The sequence below is a fragment of the Antennarius striatus genome, chromosome 18, assembly GCF_040054535.1.
Source record: "Antennarius striatus isolate MH-2024 chromosome 18, ASM4005453v1, whole genome shotgun sequence".
In the NCBI taxonomy this organism is placed as follows: domain Eukaryota; kingdom Metazoa; phylum Chordata; class Actinopteri; order Lophiiformes; family Antennariidae; genus Antennarius; species Antennarius striatus.
In genome coordinates this window covers 5,360,945-5,381,365 of record NC_090793.1, presented here as the reverse complement: position 1 = coordinate 5,381,365, position 20,421 = coordinate 5,360,945, and the positions used below count along the sequence as shown (strand labels likewise).

The 20,421-nt window shown below is 40.0% G+C and overlaps 1 protein-coding gene across 2 annotated transcripts in view; it reads left to right on the top strand.

Annotated features, from left to right (window-relative positions):
- LOC137611922 (laminin subunit alpha-3-like) overlaps positions 1-20,421 on the top strand; it is an 80,858-nt gene that overhangs the window by 9,629 nt on the left and 50,808 nt on the right. The window contains exons 3-22 of one of the 2 annotated variants that reach the window (XM_068340088.1): positions 1,599-1,716; positions 3,039-3,157; positions 3,234-3,404; positions 3,866-3,966; positions 4,893-5,008; positions 5,685-5,803; positions 6,257-6,347; positions 8,144-8,275; positions 9,118-9,168; positions 9,300-9,347; positions 11,657-11,791; positions 12,715-12,849; positions 13,103-13,155; positions 13,426-13,525; positions 14,927-14,979; positions 15,070-15,175; positions 15,272-15,371; positions 15,459-15,615; positions 16,196-16,331; positions 16,565-16,707. In XM_068340088.1, the coding sequence (XP_068196189.1) occupies positions 1,599-1,716; positions 3,039-3,157; positions 3,234-3,404; positions 3,866-3,966; positions 4,893-5,008; positions 5,685-5,803; positions 6,257-6,347; positions 8,144-8,275; positions 9,118-9,168; positions 9,300-9,347; positions 11,657-11,791; positions 12,715-12,849; positions 13,103-13,155; positions 13,426-13,525; positions 14,927-14,979; positions 15,070-15,175; positions 15,272-15,371; positions 15,459-15,615; positions 16,196-16,331; positions 16,565-16,707 (2,184 nt within the window). Of the gene's footprint in view, positions 1-1,598; positions 1,717-3,038; positions 3,158-3,233; positions 3,405-3,865; positions 3,967-4,892; positions 5,009-5,684; positions 5,804-6,256; positions 6,348-8,143; positions 8,276-9,117; positions 9,169-9,299; positions 9,348-11,656; positions 11,792-12,714; positions 12,850-13,102; positions 13,156-13,425; positions 13,526-14,926; positions 14,980-15,069; positions 15,176-15,271; positions 15,372-15,458; positions 15,616-16,195; positions 16,332-16,561; positions 16,708-20,421 lie in introns of both variants that reach the window. The other variant, XM_068340087.1, reaches the window with a different exon arrangement.

Genomic DNA, 20,421 nt, shown 5'->3' with positions numbered 1-20,421 from the left:
CACTTCTTCCTTCCTTCTTCATCAGTGGCAATAGTTAAATACCTTGCTTCTGTTTTTAGCTGGTTGGCAGCCCACGCCTTGTTGTGTGCGCCATTCCTTTTTTTTAGCACATCCTGTGGCATGTGAGTGGAAGTTCTCCCTAATTTATTTCAAATCACACCCCATCAGAAGCTGTGGAAAGCAGAAGGCCTTTCGAAAATGACTTGCTTATTTACTGACAGAAATCTATCCTAGAAAAATCTATTCTAGAATATTTGCAAACTAATGACTGTTTTTGTTGCCATTGAGTTTTGATAGTTTTCAGAAAAAAAAGCCTGATAGATTCCCCATTTGACCTTTGACTTCTCTCACTTCTCTCACTCAATCCAAGTACTAAATAAACTTAAGGTCTATGCTTTTCAGGGTTGGAGGCAAAAATCTATCAAGGTAATCCTTCTTGTCACAGTTTGTGACTCCACATCAGAGCCTTAAATAAGTTTGTTTAGCTTTGATATGAATGTTAGAATAGCCTGCCCTGTGCAAGGAGCAATAGCTTTTTGACTGTTTAAAATGCCCATTAGGGGCTTTCATAAAGGAACTTATGGATGCTATACAAGTATGGGCCTGCCTTCATCTTTATTAAAGCGAACACCATCTTCTATTCAAGTAGCAAACAATTTCTCTGTTTTCATAGAGTCTCTGCAATCTTGAATGCATGTGCTGTTCATTCAGTAAATATGCCTTTAGTGTTGCTTTTGAAACATGTTAAATGTTGATTTAGGATCAATGCCAGCACTTGAAAACTGAACAGATAAACTGTGATTCAGCCTGATAATAATAAGACAGGGAGGGGTGGTGGTCAGGTGTAAGCCAGACTTTTTGTTGAAACTGCAGGTGTCACGTGCAGGTTTAGTGTCACAGGGTTTAAATTCCAAGCCAAGTCCATTCCGCAAAGTAACAAAGACAGCATTGATTTTCACTGATTACCTGACCGTTGTACAATGTTCAATCGAGCTGAACTCACCTGCTTTTAGGGGCTGATGAGGATGTTGACAAAGTGTAAAGAACACACCCGCCTTTGACAATAATAGGTCTGACAGAAAGCTCAGTGTTACTGGGGGGGGGGGGGGGGGTCTGGCATAATTTTCTGCCCTTGTATGGAATGCATATTCTGATGGAAGGAGGAGATAGTGAGTTCAGAAGACAGACATGGATCATGTGGGTTAACTGATGTCTTTTTACTTACCTGGCTGCAACTGAACCACTTTTATTGACTCTGTGCTGACAAATTGTGTTTGTGTGCTGTTGTGTGGCCACACAGAAGACAACCCTGCACAGAATAAAAGACCAGGAGAGGGAGCTTTGGCCTTGATTCAGTGCAGTGGACACATACTCATTAAAGTTATTCATTTTGTGGCAATCAAATAAAGATGTGCAACAGATAAATAGATGATGTGTTCTGAAAAAAAGTTTTGATTGAGATGCCAGCCAAGACTGTGGTTTACTTGAAATAACAAGAGGAGCACAGGAAGCAACAACTTATACCAAAATATTTTCAAACAGTCATGGATTTTGATTTGTATGTCTTTTATTCTACTTAAAAAACTTTTTTTTTTTAGCTCTTCCATGTGGCGTATGTCCTCATCAAGTTTGCGAACTCACCTCGTCCTGACCTCTGGGTGCTGGAGCGCTCTGTAGACAATGGGAGAACTTTCTCCCCCTGGCAGTATTTTGCACGTAAGTTCCCAAGTGATTTTATTGTGCAAAAGTTTTTTATTGTATTCTAAACAGAAAAATGCTTCCTGCACAGTGAATATTTAGCCGCCTCAACGTGTAACATAGCAGTCCCCCAACTGACTTTAAAGTGAAGGTGGTAAAGCTGGAATGCATGTTGGTTTTTTAAATCATTTATATATCTTAAAAATACAGACCTGTCATTTACAAAACATTGTTAGTTAGATCCTTTCTGTGCACCTGCTTGCAGGTTTTCTCAGCATGTTTGTTATAAACAGAAAGAGATTGGAAAGTGATTTCAAGAATGTGCAGTTCAAAAACAAAAGAAGCAACCACTTATTTACAAAATCCACATAAATCAGAAAAACATAGATACGTAGGATTAACCATATGATTTCTCCTAGCAATGACAAATGAAGATTCCTGAAAAATAGGTAATTGTTAAGATGGATTAACATTGACTCCCTATCATACATTTAAGGCTTGCATGAGAATTTATAATAGGATATGTGTGTTGTTTAAGCTGTATTTAAAATAATACAGTTTAAACAACACAAGCAGACACACGCAGACACGGAGAGAACCCCTGTGTCTGCGTGGGTTCTTTCCGGCTTCTCTGGCTTCCTCAAAACCTCCAAAAACATGCGCTTCAGGTTAATTGGCTGTTCCAAATTGCTTGTAGTGTGTGAGTGTGCGCGTGCAAGGTTGTCTGTCTTTGTGCACTGGTGTCACGCCCAGAGTTTGCCCCGCCTCACACTCTGACAGCTGGGAAAGGCTCCAGCTCCCCTTGACCCGCTACGGCGGATAAAGTGGTTCGGAAGATGAATTAATTAGTAAAAAAAACAAAAAACAATAGAAGATGACAGTTTGACTGAATTCCAGGAAACATTTTCAGTTGTCAACTTACTTACTGGGCTTGCAATGTCGTACCATTTCCAAAAAACCTACACTGCTATTCCTATTTACTGCGGTGACAATTCTTGCTGCTATGACGAATTTGCAGGGGCAGATTGTCAGGAGACATGAACTGTAACATTTTACTTTGTTCGAAGCTCTTGTGCATTCAAGGTCTTTCGAGGGTTCAGCTCTGGCTCCTCTCCTCCACATTCATCATTCAGTAACTTTACCACTTGGGTATGTTTCCTGGAATTTACATGACTTTTTCGCTGTTTGCCTTTTATGATTATGTCAGAGCTTCGCACAATCATCTCAACGCAATCATTGTTTGTGTATTTCAGGAGCCATACGTGCAATATTAACATTTTTATAGCTTAAAATGAAAAATGAATATAAGACATTGGAGACATTAAGATATTTTTTGGCAGATTCAAAGCAAGAGTGCATTGAAAGTTTTGGAAAGAAGCCCAATGTACGTATATTACATGACGATGACCAACTCTGCACCACAGACTACTCAAGGATTGTTCCCCTGGAGAATGGAGAAGTAAGATATTTTATTTATCTGATTTATATTATTAGACATCTAAAGCAGTCTTTTGAAATGAGTATTTGTTATTCAGATTGTTGTGTCGCTGGTAAATGGTCGACCGGGTGCCAGAAACTTCACCTACTCATCAGTCTTGCAAGACTTCACGAAGGCCACCAATATCCGCCTGCGCTTCCTCCGCACCAGCACACTGCTGGGTCATCTGATTTCCAAGGCGCAGAGAGATCCCACCGTCACACGCAGGGTGATGCTCTTATGTAGAACCTCACACAGAGGTGTCATGCTGGATTCTTGCTCCCCGTTTGGACAAACTCTAAACACCTACATTCTAGCTTACCATTTGCTGACACAAACACACCGACATTCCCCCACCTGCTGACACATTTATCTTTGTCAAAGGACCAAGATCAGATCTGTCCATCCATTCATAACTGTTGCTCCTATGATAGAGACAACACAAACTGTTTTGGACAGCTCCCACATGCTTTATGTGCTCATATGAAATATGAGTGGTGACTATCATATAACACAACTGTTAAAACTGTGTCTTGTAGATGATATTCACACCATATCTAAGATCACTATATAATGATTTGAGATCATAATTGACTTTGGCTCTGTTTGCATGATGTTTTAGAGTTGCTGAAGAAATTGCTGTTACTTTTTAATACTGAAATTGATAATGTTTTCTCCATATGTCGATAGTATTACTACAGTATCAAAGACATCAGCATCGGTGGACGGTGTGTTTGTTATGGACATGCAAATATGTGTGGTGGGGGGCACCATCAGAATGCACCAAACAGGTTGGTAATGCTCTTTAATTTATGCAATCTTAAAATAATTGACATGTCATTTACATCACAAAGTTACAGCTAAACATTTACTCCTTGCAAAAAGGAAATGTTAAGTTTCTCTTTTACCATGACTTAATGCTGAAGACGATGAGACAAGGACTACAGGGATGCTGCCAAATGTATTGATCTTGAATTGTTTTGGAGGAAGGATTGCCTCATATATTTGTGGAGTGATATCACAGTAAACGAAGCAGATTACTTTTACTTACTCTGATAATGTGTTAAAAGTGAAAGATATCCGATAAAGTATTGCTTTGAATTACAGTTGTATTATGGAAACAACAGAACAATGCAATGACATGAATATTTCATTGTGTTATATTGTTTACTAGCAGCTTAGACATTGTAAGAGAAAGTTTCCTGTGGATTAAAGCTGCCTTAATCTTTGCAACACTTCTTTTGCATATTTCATCTCAAGTATTTAGTTTATTGTTCCCCAACTTCACTGCTTTCTTTCTGTGCCATCATTTCATCATGTCAATATTTATATCTATATATCTATATCTATATGTGTATCTACAGTATCTCTCTCTCTCTCTCTCTCTCTCTATATATATATATATATATATATATATATATACATATATATATATATACATATATATATATATATATATATATATATATATATGTGTATATATGTGTATATATGTGTATATATGTGTGTGTACTGTATATATACTTTTTTTTCCGGTGTCATTATTTCATTATATACATATCATTAGCACATATTGGTATGTGCTAGCTGTATAAAGGAAAAGTCTTATAGCAGGTGGGTGATAGTTAATGTGACTTTAAAGGCACTTCTGGTGTTTGTGCCCAGAATAAGAATCTAGAGCATTCCTAAACTCAGCTGTGTCTTGTACTCTCTGTAGACTCCAGTGTGATTGCCAACACAACACTTGCGGCGAGTCATGTGACCACTGCTGCCCAGGCTTCAACCAGAAGCCATGGCGTGCGGCAACTGTTGACAGCCCTAATAAGTGTCACCGTAAGTGTTCATGCACAATGGTTTATTCGATGTTTAACCAAACCAGTGGTGCTGCAACCTCTTTGAATTACAACCCATTGAGTGGATTGAAGTGTCCTGATATCTAAGCACATTTGTGGATGCCCTCATATGGTATTGTAGAGAGCCTCAGTGGGGAGATGAGAGGACATTCCTCATATGGTATGTGGGATGAATAACACGGTGCACAACTAACTGCAGGATAACTTTTTCGTCTCAGTCAATGAATCAACTGGCAAGTCATCCTGGCAGCTGACCAGGTAGTCCTCCATGCCAGATTAAAGGCCAGACATTCGGTCAGCCAGCAAAGTATGTGTTAGCTGGAGGCTAATTGCTTTTGAGTGATGACACGTTACCTCTCAATAAAGCAGAGGCAAAGGTGTAGATGACATGTAATTGAATAACAGTGCAGTAGAAACAAAATATTTTCTTTCACCAGCGTTAATGAGAGACAGGAGTGGCGCAGAGGAAGGGGATGTGCCAACTTGTTCAATTTGGGTTTTAGTCCTTCTCTAAATAGTTAACAACCAGACACCTAACTCCTTCTTGAGGAATGAGTAGCTAAAGGTGCTTAGATACAGATAAGATAGTCGAAGGTAATTTGAGTGTGCATATGTGTTTGTCTGTCTCTTTAATTTTCTTGGGGGTTCCTCCGCAGCCTGCCAGTGTTTCTCTCATGCTTTCGACTGTTATTACAATCCAGAAGTGGAAAGAAAAGGAGCAAGTTTAGACACCTTCGGCAGGTACGATGGAGGAGGAGTGTGTATCAACTGCCAGGTATGAAATGCATGTTAAGTCTAAACTGATTCCTGTGAGTGAATGTGTGTTGCAGTTATTGTGAAGAAGAGTAATAAAAAAGGGGGTGAAAAATTCCATCCTGTCCTTGTTCATCCTCCATGAAGCAATTGATTCTGCACCATTTACCCTTATCATGTGCAAATTGGGTTTTGGGGCCAAAGCAAACCATGTTTTCGTCTTTCTACCCCACAAAAAATAGTGTTTTGTTAATTTCCTCTTGTTGAAATAAAGTTCTATTGAGTGTTTTTAAATGTAATATACCTCTAGAATATGGTACTGATGGACTAAAAGCTTTGCATCCCACATGCATCAAATTGCATTTTAAGTGCGTGATTCTGCTTTACAGAGCAAAGACGATTCAATCAATGTCATTGTCTATCACTGTGCTCAGTTATGGAGGAAATATGCTCACGCTATTATCATGTTCCTCAGCACAACACTGCTGGTGTGAACTGTGAGCGATGTCTTGAAGGTTTCTACAGACCTTTAGGAGTTCCCCTTGAGTCTCCGACCGGATGCATACGTGAGTAGCTTTTTTTTCCTGTACTTAATTCTTGTCTTATTTTAAGTGTTGTTGCCACCAATCTATTTGTAGCGTCATGAACAACTTTGGTTGATGAGGATACAAATGTTTGATAATGGAGGAGCAGCGGAATATGATTAAAATCCATTTAATGTTTGGTGATCTGCTTGATGTTTAATTATTGTATCACTTGAAATGTGGAGGTGTACTAAAGCATACTAAACAAGTGAAAGTGAAAATGTATTTTGAGGCTATTGTTGAATATTTGTTACTAGTGTACAAATACTGAACACACATGGCTTCACTTTGTGAAATCATGAGCGAAATATGTCTCAAATCAATTTCTGCACCTAATTTAATAAGGTGAAAAATTATTTGGAAGGTGTTTGGGTTGAACACATTTGTCAAATTTCTGCTGTAACAAAGAACTAGACAATGGGCGCATTTCACCAAGGCAGGGTTAACAAACCCTGAGGTAAACCTGTGGTCCTGTGTTGACTTACCTTGAACTTAGAAAACCAGGTATTTCGGTTTCATAAATGCTTCTTAGGGTTAGTGTTGTTAACCCAGAGTAAGTTGACCCGCAGTTTACCAGGCGCGACAACACTAAAAAAAACAGCATCAATGGAGCCCTGATTTGACAATTAACCATGACGACGGACAAGATGCGCTCCATAGCGCTTTACAGCAGTTGGAGTACATATTTTAATTGACGCATATGAATACTTTGAGGACATTTTCCGAAGAAAGAGTAACAGTGATGCAACTGCAAAGAAGAGGGAATGACGTGGGAGTAAGCTGCTACCTCCCTTTGTGGAACCGGAAACCCTGGTTTTCCCCGATTTAAGGGTTAAATTACCCAGGTTTTCCTCTAAACCTGTGTTGTGAAACGGGTCCATTGTCTCATCGATAGTTATGGGACATTGTGGATAGCAAACATGGAAAGCCAAAGTGGGATTGCATTGAGTGAGAGACATCTTGTTTGAAACACGAACTAATGGCATCATTGCACAAGAACCATTAGCATTACCACTTGTATTATAGCTAAACTAGGCTCTAGGTATTTGTTGTAATGATCAATGGGTGCCCTTTTCTGTATATCTGGCGGTAGTGTTTGGACATTAAGCAGTAGAATTAAACCTATTGGCCTGAGTGGTTTTAAAGGTAAACAATGAAATCCATAGAGCAGAGACGGAAAAGATTCAATAATCATTATTACCTCTGCCAAGTGGGTAATGATTTCGCTACCATTGGTTTGTCTTACTTATTTTCAGGATTACACAGGAAACTATTCATCAGATTAGTTTCTTGTGTAACAACATACCCAACCGTCCCACCTTGTGGGAGGATTGGGTATGTTGCAAAAAAGATCCCATCAAATGTTGATGTGATTCATGCTAAGCGGGAAGATTAAGGAATCTTTTCCTTTGTTGTGCAGCAGCTGCAGTGTGAAAAATTTGCCATTATTGAAGCATTGTTTTCTTTGAATAACTGCCAAGCTAATAATGATGCCAATTTAATTCCAAATTCTAGGGACACGTTTTCAGGACCAATAACTCAGTCTATTATGAACCTGTTGCTTTTCCATGCAATGAAACAATGGGTAAACTGAGTTACCGTGGTGAAGGTTTGTGTTCTTTGAGTGCTACTTAGTTTTCTTTTGAGATGTTTATAAGGTTTGTGCATTTGAAACTGACTTGCTGTGTTCAGCAAATGTTGGTTTTATGTCAATATTAGAATGATTGCACTTTTCTCATTATATGCTAAAAAAAAAAAAACCCACATGATCTCACCAGCCTGCAGGTGTGATGAAAGGACTACAACTGGATGTGAAATGGGATCTGGAAGATGCATTTGCAAACCACAGTTTAGTGGAGAAAACTGTGATCGCTGTGCCTCTGGATATTATTACTATCCTCAGTGCATTCGTAAGTTTAGTTTTTATTTTTTCTCTTATGGGGTACCTAGTTTAATTGATGGATGTGAGTGATGTACTATTGTATCCAATCCAAACTTTATTTGTTGAGCACTTTACCACAACCGCAGTCGGCCAAAGTGCTGCATGTACTATTTGGGCCTACGTACAATGTTTAAATATGTCATTCTCTTACTTCAGTTACCTCTCTGGTCTTTTGAATCACAAATAACAAAGAACATGTTCTATTATTGTTGACTTTAATAGTCTTGGGGTTCAGTGTATCAAAGTAAGGACATTCAGAGGAAACTGGACCTACCTTAATTTCTTAATTTCTGTCTCAGGACTTAATTTCAAGTTGATTCTTTTTTTTAGTCTGTTTTGTCTCGCTGTCAGTCCCCATTCTTCACTGCTGTTTAGTGTCACTCTATGAAATATTTCCAACTTATCTTTTTTCAGCAGTGATGAAGGTGCATTTAATTAACAGGCCATGATTATTCACTCATAGCTGTCACAATTTTACAGGAATTGTTACAATTTATCAGGTATCAGGTTATCGAATTTATTTGCTCTCATGCCAAAAATTGATATGTAGCTGGAGTCAGACACAAAATTTAATTATCTTAGCATAAAACAATTAACAAGGGGAAACAGCTAGCCTGGATCTGTCCTAAGTTACCTAAATCTACCTACCACCACCTCTAAAGTATGATATGTACAAAAAGCGAAAAAGCGAGATGTATGACATAGAAAAATGTTATAAATATTATATCATGTTATTGTATTGGGTTTTTTTTTATTGTTGATCACATTTTCCCATCAGTGGAGGTCTTAATTTCAATGTTTTGCCATCAGGATATCCCATTTACCAAACGAATACCAAGCCATCAGCCGGACCTATCATTGGTGAGCTCAGGAAACAAATATTTTTCAAGGTGTCTTGCCATTATTCAGCTTCACATTGGGTTTTAAACAGCTATTTCAAGTGCTGTTAGTCCTCCTTTCTTGTTATTTTCCCAACCTTTTTCTCTCTATAGTTCCCACCACTTGCCCTCCAGGACATTTCGGTTTACAAAGCTGTCAATGTAAGTGGGATTATCACTGATATGCTATGCTATTATACAGTCATTTAAAATGTTAATATGATCTTTTTACTTCTTTTCCTGCTCACAAAAAAGCTGTGCGTACAGTATCCTCTTTCTGGAAGAGCAGCCCTGTCACCCCAGAATCATTAACTTACAGGGATCCCAGGGCTTTAGAGGAGCATGTAAGAGTCTGGCATATTTTCCTGCACAGCTAAACGTTAAGAACACAGAGCAGAGATCAGTCACAAAATGGCTTAATATATATAGGGGAAAAGGTCAGATGGTTGCCCTCAGGAAAACAAAACTGGTTGTATGACATGTATGTAATGGTTAAAATGTGTAGCATATTGTCAAAATGAGTGAGTGTGCTACTTGGTAAAAGAGCAATTGTTGTACTGTGATGCTCTCAGTTTACTATGTGACTCCTTTATTTAAGTTAAAATAGTTTTCTGATAGTCAGGTGTGATTATCCAAGTGAGCACTAATCACAGTATTCGTAGTTTCAGTTCTGTGTTAAATTATTTTTTCTAGTTTCCTTCAAGATGGAACACCAGTTATAAGCATCGCGGAATTCCTGTTTGCACAAAGATCATTAACCCTTTGATTTTTAGAAAGAGTTCAAAGAATGTATGCAAACAATTTAATTTAACTTATCTTGAGACAAATTCTGAAGGAATTTCATCAGCAGGCTTTGAAAACATATTTTACTTTTTTGGTCAAAGACATTTTAGGCACCTACTCTTCTAGCTGTTGAGTCTTAGTATTGAGTCTTAACATATCATATACATATACCACACAAGGCTTAGCATGATCTAGACCAGGGGTCGGCAACCTTTATCTTTAAAGAAGAGCCAAATTGGACAAAAAACTAAAATCTAAACTGTCGGGAGCCGCAAAAAAATTACAAGCCTTATATTAAGGCAACATAGGCTTTAAGTGTCGATATTAGCTGTACTAGCCTACTATCAAATTGACTAACTAGGCTACAAATGCACCATGAAATTCATGATTAAATGTTTATTTTCCATGCTGCGCATCCTGGAGAGAATGACGCATTATGTGGCTACTCTGTTGTACCATATTTAGTGCTTTAAGTTTAACTTCCATTACTATATTTAATGTATTGTTTTGTTGCATTGATGGACTTGTTAAATTTGCTTACAAATGCAGCTTACATATCAACGATCGCTCCTTGTAAATAATCCTCGTTCAATGTGTGATGGTGATGTGCGTCTATGTACTCCTTCATAGAGGGGAGGTGAGAGAGCCCCGCTGTACATCCCTGGTGAATACAGTCAGCTTGAGCTCCAATGACAAAACAGTTTTTCCGCTCCTAGAGACTTTTGTTGAGCATGTTTAGGTGAAGTGTTCTAAACAAGCAATGCTATTAATTAGATCATTTCTTCTTGCGGCTCATTTGAGTTTACATATCTGCACAACAGCGATGTCTGTTCAATGTCGATCACATCACTTGGTGCATCACATTTAATTGAGTATGCCAGAGTTGAATTAATGTCCTTGAATTGCTGATGTTCTTTCCCTCACTGTCTTTGCGGAGAGAAGAATTTTCTGTATTATCTCTGTTTTTTAATTTTTTTTATTTTAATGAATGATCCTTTGTGTAATCACCTATTGGAGATATACTCGGGGGTACTATGTTTGTTTATTAGAACCACCTTATCCACAGCGGTAACTCCGGTCAGAGAGCAGCCGCCAAACAGGGAACAGTTAAGATTTCTGGCATTTAATCAGAAATTTGTAACATTATAGAACATAACTTTGTAAACGACTCGGTTTTGTAAAGGAAAACAGCCTCCGTAAATCATATTGTTAACTCGCTTTATCGCTAACTCGCGACACATACACAAAAACATCGTCTGGGACCCCACAGCACAACTGAGCTGTCCTAAAAGGTCCCTAACTAAATTTTTAAACATCACAATAACGTCAATAAGGTAACAAAACATAGAAAATTTACAACAGTAAGTTTTATTTTTGAAGATTTTTAACTATGAGTAGAATATCTGTCTATTTTTTCTTTTAAGTATTATTTTTTTAATTTTGTGATTAATCTCCAGGGAGCCGCAAGAGAGGCACTAAAGAGCCGCATGCGGCTCCGGAGCCGCGAGTTGCCGACCCCCAATCTAGACACTAGTGTGGCCGTTCCACTGTGTGCCACAGTATCAAATACTGTAGTTCATATCATCGTTGTTCAGCTGGACAAGAGAAAGGTCATTTTCATTGGTGAGCAGATTAATAAGAAAATGTATTACCGTAATAGTTAAGTTGTTTAATGTGTTTGCACACAGCGTGTACATGTGATTACCGAGGGACAATGAAAAAGGTGTGTGATACGTCAGGACGCTGCCTGTGCCGTCAAGGTGTGGAGGGGGATCGATGTGATCGTTGTCAATCAGGATACCACTCCTTCCCAGACTGCCAGGGTGAGAAAGAGTCAACATCCCATTCATTCATTCCATACTGTAAAAAACAAGCAGGCTGGTTGTGTGTGTGTGTGTGTGTGTGTGTGTGTGTGTGTGTATATATATATATATATATATATATATATATATATATATATATATATATATATATATATATATAATTAGTATAACATAACTGAAGGGATGAATGTTAATACTGTTAATGTAACAGGAACAGAAACAAAGCCAGTGCTCCAGAAAAGGAAATGGGCAGTAGCAGTAGCTACTAGGGAACAGGAAATGCTCATAGAATTAGGGTTTGTCCTGCCAGCCTGTGCTTTCGAATGTATTTTTTTAATATGTTTTTTATTAAATTAAATATGTAAGAACACTTCTTTTCTCACTTCCTGAATCAATACCTCATGACCCTCTTTGCTTCCTAGAGTGTGTTTTTGTGATGGTGCTGGTGTGGCTGAGAGTGTGTTCACTTTATCTGGCCAATGTTCTTGCTATCTGAACTATGGTGGGCAGGAGTGCAATGAATGTGTACCTGGATATTATGGGTACCCGGACTGTGCCGTTGAGTGGGCTAAGGACCTTTCATGTACTGGACTGAAACCAAAACACATGCTGAATGCTGAAGGAACCATGCTACTGGTTTCACTGGGTCAGCTGTGGCCTCTTCTCGTGACTTCTAGGGGCAAACACACAAATCTTCCCACAGCGCCATTGTCATCCACATTGATTTATTTGCAACATTTCACGGAGAGCTTGAGTGCTGGATAAATGTTTTATGGATTCTCTCTTCATGGGAATTATATTCCCAGAGATACACAACTGGAATTCTGAACTCAAAACAACAACAACTGCTCAAATTGTTTGCCTATGAACCCAAAGGACAACCCTAAAGGCTTGCTATTGACGTTGTTGTTTCTTGTTCCTAGCATGCAGATGCTCAGAAGAGGGCTCATATGGTAACATATGCAACCCACTGACAGGTCAGTGTCTGTGTCTCGCTGGGGTGGTGGGCAAGCAGTGTGACCGCTGTGCCTCCGGGCTAAGGTTTCCTCAGTGCTCAGGTGAGCATGCTGGAAAGCAACATACACAGTTAAAATTATGCAACTTAATAATAGGAACATCACTTAGACTAGTAATATTTAAGTTGGTAGTTTTTCGGTACAGTTCTATATTATCCTGTTGAATGTATTAACGATTCTCTTTTCAATCCCCCTTAAATTTAAAAACTTGTGTTCTGTGTTTTGGCCAGAAAGTAAAAATTAATTTATTTCTGTATGTTTCTGACTTTGTTGTGTATGCAAATTGTGTTTCCAGCCTTCATGAGCGCATGTAACCATGCAGGAACTGACATCGTTGATCCTCAAACGGTATTTCACTTTCAGTGCATTTATACTTTTATCGCAACTGTACTGCTTCAAGCCTTCTAGCAGATTTTAAAAGGAGGTCTTTTTCCCTGCACTATAAATGCAATTAAAATAAAGGAAAGGAGACTAAAATTTGGAAGAGGATAACTTAATGTAAGGCTTTTTACACTCTTGTGAAAAAACCCTGCAATCCATCTGATTGTAAATGATATAACCTTACTTTCCATTGCTATCAGTATCAACAATCCTTGGACTCTTTATCCGCTGTTTCAGGGCTCCTGCCACTGCCTATCAAATGTAGAGGGAAACCTTTGTGACAAGTGTAAACCTCTTTACTGGAATCTGTCTGCAGGAAACTCTCATGGGTGTATAGGTAAGAGAGGCCTTATTAACCCAATTTGATCTCCTGTTAGCCAGCAGTGCTCTAATCTGATTTTCTTCTCTTGAATTATTATCTCTGATGACTGAGCAATCTGACAAGGTCCTGTCCTCACTTAGACAGTTGATATGTCAACATAACCCTCTCAACAAGGGCAGCAGTTGCTCAGTCCTCTAAGTTTTCGGCTGGGGACTGGAGGGTCGTTGGTTGAAGACCCATGTGGGCCAAAACATTTGGATTGTGAACTGGCAGTGGTAGGTGCCAGTTCATCTCACCTCCTGAACACTGCTTAGGAGCCCTTGAGCAAGTCATCGTCCAATTACAAGTTGCTCATGGTGCCCCCCACGTGAGAGCTGCCCGCCACTCTACTTCCCATCATCTGCATGTCTACAGGCCCCCTGTGTGTGTATGTGTGTGTGTGGGTGTGTGTGTGTACGGGCCTGTACAATATACTTTATATACATGTGTGAACATTTAGAGTGGAAAAAAAGAATTAATTATTATTGTAATTAATCTACCTTCCGATCCCCCAGAAGGGAGATGAAGAGTAACACAAATGCAGACGAACTCCTCAGAGACTGGATTTGTGACATTTTATGTACTGTAGTGTCTTTGCAGTCATGGTTACTCACCGACCCGTTAAAGACAAATCTTCTACAACACCGCAAAGAACGTCTCTGTCCTTATCCACTAGAAATACTGTACTTAAATTAGCTCACATTATTCAAAACAATTAGAGAATAGCCTCAGGGTTGGTTCACCCATCGTTCTAGTGCTAGACATCTGCTGTTGAACAATAATATTGTCACCATCACGCTGCCTTGTACAGGTAAGCATGAAAAAGGAGCTTTGAATGTCAGAAGAATATCCTTGATTGGCTGTGGTCAAATATTGAGGGAAGTGGTTTTTCACTATAGCTCTAAATCTCCTCTGAATCACAGATGTTTTTAAACCATTCCATTTCACCCTTGAAAGTGCTGAAGTCTTGTAATCAAGTCTTTTCACTGCAGAGCCCCCTTTTTACTTAAACCCTTTACCTCCTGTCTGTCTGTCTCTGTCTCTTGTTTTTAGTTTGATAAATGCTAAAAGATTAGATGTTTCTTTGTTCAGGAAACACACAGTACTATTGAAAATCCTCTTTACGTGAATGTTTTGGATTTTGTGACAACGTGATTATTTTGTAATTTGATTTTTATGAATAAACGTGATTTTCAAAATCAAAAAAATCTCTGTCTCTCTCTCTGTCTCTCTCTCTGTCTATCTCGCTCCGTCTCTCTCTCTCTCTCTGTCTCTCTCTCTCTCTGTCTCTCCCTCTCTCTCTCTGTCTCTGTCTCTCTCTCTGTCTGTCTCTGTCTCTCTCTCTCTGTGTCTCTCTCTCTCTCTTCCTCATACCAGAGTGTCACTGTGATTTGAAAGGTACCCTGAGTGGTGTTGGGGAATGTGAAGAGGTGAGGACTTGAATACTTCTAGCATTTTCAATATCCATGATTTTATAAGCCAAAATGTATTTATTTCTCCTGATTTTCTGTTTGGTCTAGAAAAGTGGAAAGTGTCACTGCAAGCCTAATGCATGTGGAGATGCATGCAACACCTGCAAAGATGGATACTTCCTGCTGCAGAAGAAGATGTATTTAGGCTGTGAGGGTAAAGTGTCGTTTTTGATTAAACTTCTTTCATTCTGTGGCTGGACTGTAAAATTGTTAGGAGAAATGATCAAGGTGTTTGCTCTGCCTATGTCAGGTTGTCAGTGCGATGTAGGTGGCGCGATCAGCATGGCGTGTGACGAGACAACAGGGCAATGTCAGTGCCGGAAAAATGTAGTTGGACACAAATGTATTCAGTAAGGCTGTCTCACTTATCTATTTTTCCAATCTTATGCACATTAACCTACATAGTTTTGAATGAAAGTTATTGTTTATGTTATTAGGTCACAACCAAACTACTATTTCCCCACGCTCCACCAATTAAAGTTTGAGGTGGAGGATGGCATGACGCCACATGCCAGGCCAGTGCGCTTTGGCTATAATCCTCAAGAGTTCCCAGATTTCAGCTGGAGAGGTTATGCCGTAATGTCTCCTGCACAAGTAAGTAGTACAGTATATCCATGATTCAGCTATTCCAATGAATTATGCTTTGGCTGAAAATTTTTTTCATTTTATGTCACTTCAATAGCTCTGTAAATTCCCTTTTCAGTCTGTTCTGATCCCTCCGTGATTATTTTGCTTTTACTTCTGCACTCATATTCCATTTGAAAGCACACAAGCACAGCCAACAAACTGAAGCTGGAATGTGAACTAGCATCATAAGAACTAGCATTATCTCTCTTCAGCCAGAGGTGATCCTTATGCTTACCCTTGGCTTTCCTGGCCCTTTCCATATTGTAATGCGCTACCTCACCCTTCAAAAAAAAAGGGGCGCACGAGTGAAAGCAAGGATCTTGGTGGTGGATGAAGCTGGCTTTCATTCCTGCTGTGACTGTAAGTGAAGGGCTTGCAATTCTCTGGCTTTATTTTCTGCTTCTGACCTTTGCTTCCTCTTTGTTCATTAACCTGCTGTCTTTGCTTAAATCCTCCACCACCTCACATGATTTCTCGTAGCACCAGACCCATATCATCTACTCAAACTGGTGCCATTGCATTCAATGTGTTGGTCTCATCCCTGCAGAGTGAGGTCAGAGTAACAGTGCATGTTGAACCAAAAACTGGGAGACAGCATTTATACCATGTGGTTTTGAGGTTCACTAACCCGAGCAGCACCAGTGTGGGTAGTGTCAAAGCTACCAATAATAGAGGCACTGCAGGTAAGGCCGCCTGTGATATTGAATTACTTTTTGCATTCCACGGACGATTTATATCACGCCAACAAATCTAACCACTCATTGTATTAACAAAATAAGTAACCATGTGTAAATTATGTGTAATTAATTTACACATAAACTGGTGTGATGTGTCTTACTGAACACTGATGATGCCACAATTATTATTCTGTTTTTACAGTTGTGAATGTGAAACATTTTGTTTTACCGCTCAGCAGGGTCTGATCAGAGTACCGAAGTTATATTCCCCCAGAGTCCCTCCCCATCCTTCCTCACAGTCCCAGGAGAGGGCTTTGCAAAGCCCTTTGACTTGACCCCTGGGAAATGGATCATTCACATACGTGCACAGGGAGTGCTGCTGGTGAGTATTTAAGACATGCAAATGAACATCTCCCCACCTATATACTTTAATAAGCACCCAACCAATCATGGTGCCCAACCAATCACGCCGCATCTGCCAGAAGGAATCACATGACCATTATAGTGTAAGGCATCGGGCAGTGAGGCTTTTTGTTGCGGTTATGCCTTTTGTCCACATGACAACGAAGTTACAAATACGGATGAAAACACTGGCCAAAGTGACGTTTTTTGAAACGTTGTCGTGTGGAAACTGTAATCGAAACTTTTTTGTCCGGGAGGCGTCTCCCTGCCATGAAAACCACTGTGATGTTAGTTTATGTGACCTGTGTCTACATGTACACACAGAATGGACGACGTTAAAACCGGCTATTTTCTGACGTATAACAGCTCCACGTCGAAGACTCGTTGATAAACATGCTTGACAGTTGGATATTTGTTTGTCTGTTTCTTTCTCATAAAGTTATAAAGTTTATATATTTATTCCTTCATTCATCATTAATTCACGTTCCTCACCGACGCCAGTTCTGTGTCAGACCGGGATGGTGGGAGAACTCTGAGATGGAGGTCATCCTCCAGAAGGAACTGTGTGAATTTCCACACGGCCTGGTCCTGTTCTCAAAGTTGTTATGCTTATAAACGTGTTGATCAACACACTTATGTGGCTACGTGTGGTCATGGTAGTGGTTCGGTTTGTGCCATGAGTTTTGACAGCGATATAAGGCTGGTGTTTTCTAAAGCTGTGTGTGTGTGTGTGTGTGTGTGTGTGTGTGTGTGTGTGTGTGTGTGTGTGTGTGTGTACTGTATACATGTGCAAGCATTTGGAGTTAAAAGTATTAATAGATTAATTTATTTTATTTTTTACACACACACACACACACACACACACACACACACACACACACACACAGTGTACTGCCATCACTAAAATATACATGTTTTGCCTACTTTCCTTATTTCGCAGACAGTGTTATTCACAGGCTTTCTGCAAAATGTCACACACTTCAAACTCATGCCATCTTATGTTTTACCATCCAGTAATGTCGTACTAGCAACGATTTCTGAGTGAAACTATCTGGCTAGCACAAACAGTCTGTCCAGCTATGGTTTCTGTTTGGAATGGGACAATCGATGTAGTATCCAAATGCTCCTCGGGCATCTGACAAAATCCCTCTTTATGTAACTACTGTTCTGTTCATATTGTCAGCAAACTATCACTTCTCTAAAATTTCTTTTAGAGAAAGAAACGTTAGCTCCTTTCCCAATTTCATGATTAGTTAGCTTTCTTTCTCCAGTTAGCCTGCTAACATCCATCTACGGCTTTGCAATGCCCGCCCAGCGCAATCCATGATTTGCCAACACAAAGTTGTTACGTCACCACATTGGTTTTTGACTACGTTGGGTGTGCTTGCTTTATAATACCAATAGATTTGTTTTCACATGTTTGGTACGACGTCTGATTTTATTGTTTTATCAAGGAATTTCCATGGGTTCCCATGAGTTTAGATATTTAAAATAACAAAATTTCAGACTTATTTTGTAAAAAGTCTGTGGCGGCAGTTGCTCAGTGGTAGAGCAGGCGGTAGAGCGGGTCATCCAATGTTCTAAGGTCAATGGTTCGATTCTCGCTCCCGCCCAAAAACACTCGGAGTGTGAGCTGACAGTGGGAGGTGTCAGCTCACATCCGGAGCACTGCCAAGGCGCACTTGAGCAAGATGCCATTCCCCTCACAGGCTGCTCATTTGAGTGCTCCACAAAGGGGCTGCCAGCCACTCTACCTCCAATTGCATGCTTCCAGGCCCCCTTGTGTGTGGTTGTGTGTATTACAGGTGCCTGGAAACACTAATATGCATGACTGTGATTGAGTAATACTAGTATACTAGAGTGTGCATTCTTAATTTCCCTTTGGGGATTATAACACTACTGTATATAAAATAGGGGAAAAAATTAATATTGCAGTATTTAACTTCTTCTTCTTCTTCTTTTCCTTTCGGCTTTTCCCTTTAACTTAATTATTGAAAAAAAATCAGAAATTAAGGAATGTCCTGGAGGTAAAATGAATGTCAGATAGAGTGATGAGTCTGAAGCTAGAAATTGAAGGTGTGATTTTCTATGTTGTCAGTGGGTATGCTCCACAGGTAGGATGTGAACTGGAGGAGAAATTTTGGTTGGATTCTGATTAAGAGATGCTGAGCATAGCTAGAAGTGAGAGAGTTGTCATTGGTGTAGACTTCAATGGACATGTTGGTGCAGGAAACAGAGTTGATGAGGAGGTGATGGGCAGGTTTGGTATCCAGGAAAGGAATGCAGAAGTCAGTTGGTGGTTGACTTTGCAAAAAGAATATAAACGGCTATAGTGTATACTTTCTTCCAGAAGAGGCAGGAACATAGGGTGACCTATTAGAATGGAGGTAGGAGCACACAGGTAGACTACATCTTGTGTAGACGGTGTAATCTGAAGGAGATCAGTGACTGCAAGGTAGTGGTAGGTGAGAGTGTAGCCAAACAGCATAGGATGGTGGTGTGTAGGATGACTCTGGTAGTGAGAAAGATGAAGAGGGCAAAGGCAGAGCAGAAGACGAAATGGTGGAAGTTGATAAAGGAGTGTTGCATGACCTTTAGGAAGGAGTTAAGACAGGCTCTGGGTGGTCAGGAGGTACTTCCAGATGACTGGACAACTACAGCTAATGTGATCAGGGAGACAGGTAGGAGACTGCTTGTTGTGTTATCTGGAAGGAAATTAGATAAGGACACCAAAGAGGAGGTTTATGGATGTAATGAGGGAGGACATGAAGGTAGTTGGTGTGAGACAAGATGATGCAAAGGACAGGGCTAGATGGCGGCAATTGATTTGCTGTGGCAACCCCTGAAGGGAAAAGCCGAAAAGAAAAGAAGAAGAAGACACCTGACACTTTTCTCCAACCGTTCCCTCCTGCCTGTACACGCTTCTTCACCTTTTTTCCAGTCTCTCCATTGCTCTGGACTGTTGACCCAAAGTACTTAAAATCCTCCACCTTCTTGATCTCTTCTCCCTGTACCCTCACTCCTCCACTTGGGTCCCTCTCATTCACACACATGTACTCTGTCTTACTGCAGCTAACCTTCATTCCTCTCCTTTCCAGGACAAACCTCCACCTCTCTAGCTTCTCCTCCATCTGTTCCCTGCATCACAATGTCATCTGCAAAAATCATAGTCCATGGAGAGTCCTGTCTAACCTCGTCTGTCAGCCTGTCCATCACCATAGCGAACAAGAAGGGGCTCAGAGCTGATCCCTGATGCAGTCCCACCTCCACCTTGAACTCCTCTGTCACACCTACAGCACACTTCACCACTGTCTTACAGTCCTCATACATGTCATGCACCGCTCTAACATACTTCTCTGCCACTCCAGACTTCTTCATACAATACCACAGTTCCTCTCTGGGCACCCTGTCATAATCTTTCTCCAGATCTACAAAAACACAATGCAGCTCCCTCTGGCCTTCTGTGTACTTCTCTATCAACGTCCTCAAAGCAAATACTGCATCTGTAGTACTCTTTTTTTGGCATGAAACCATACTGCTGCTCACAAATGTTCACTTCTGCCCTTAGTCTAGCTTCCACTACTCTTTCCCATAACTTCATTGCATGGCTCATCAGCTTTATTCCTCTGTAGTTGCCACAACTCTGCACATCTCCCTTGTTCTTAAAAATGGGCACCAGCACACTTCTCCTCCA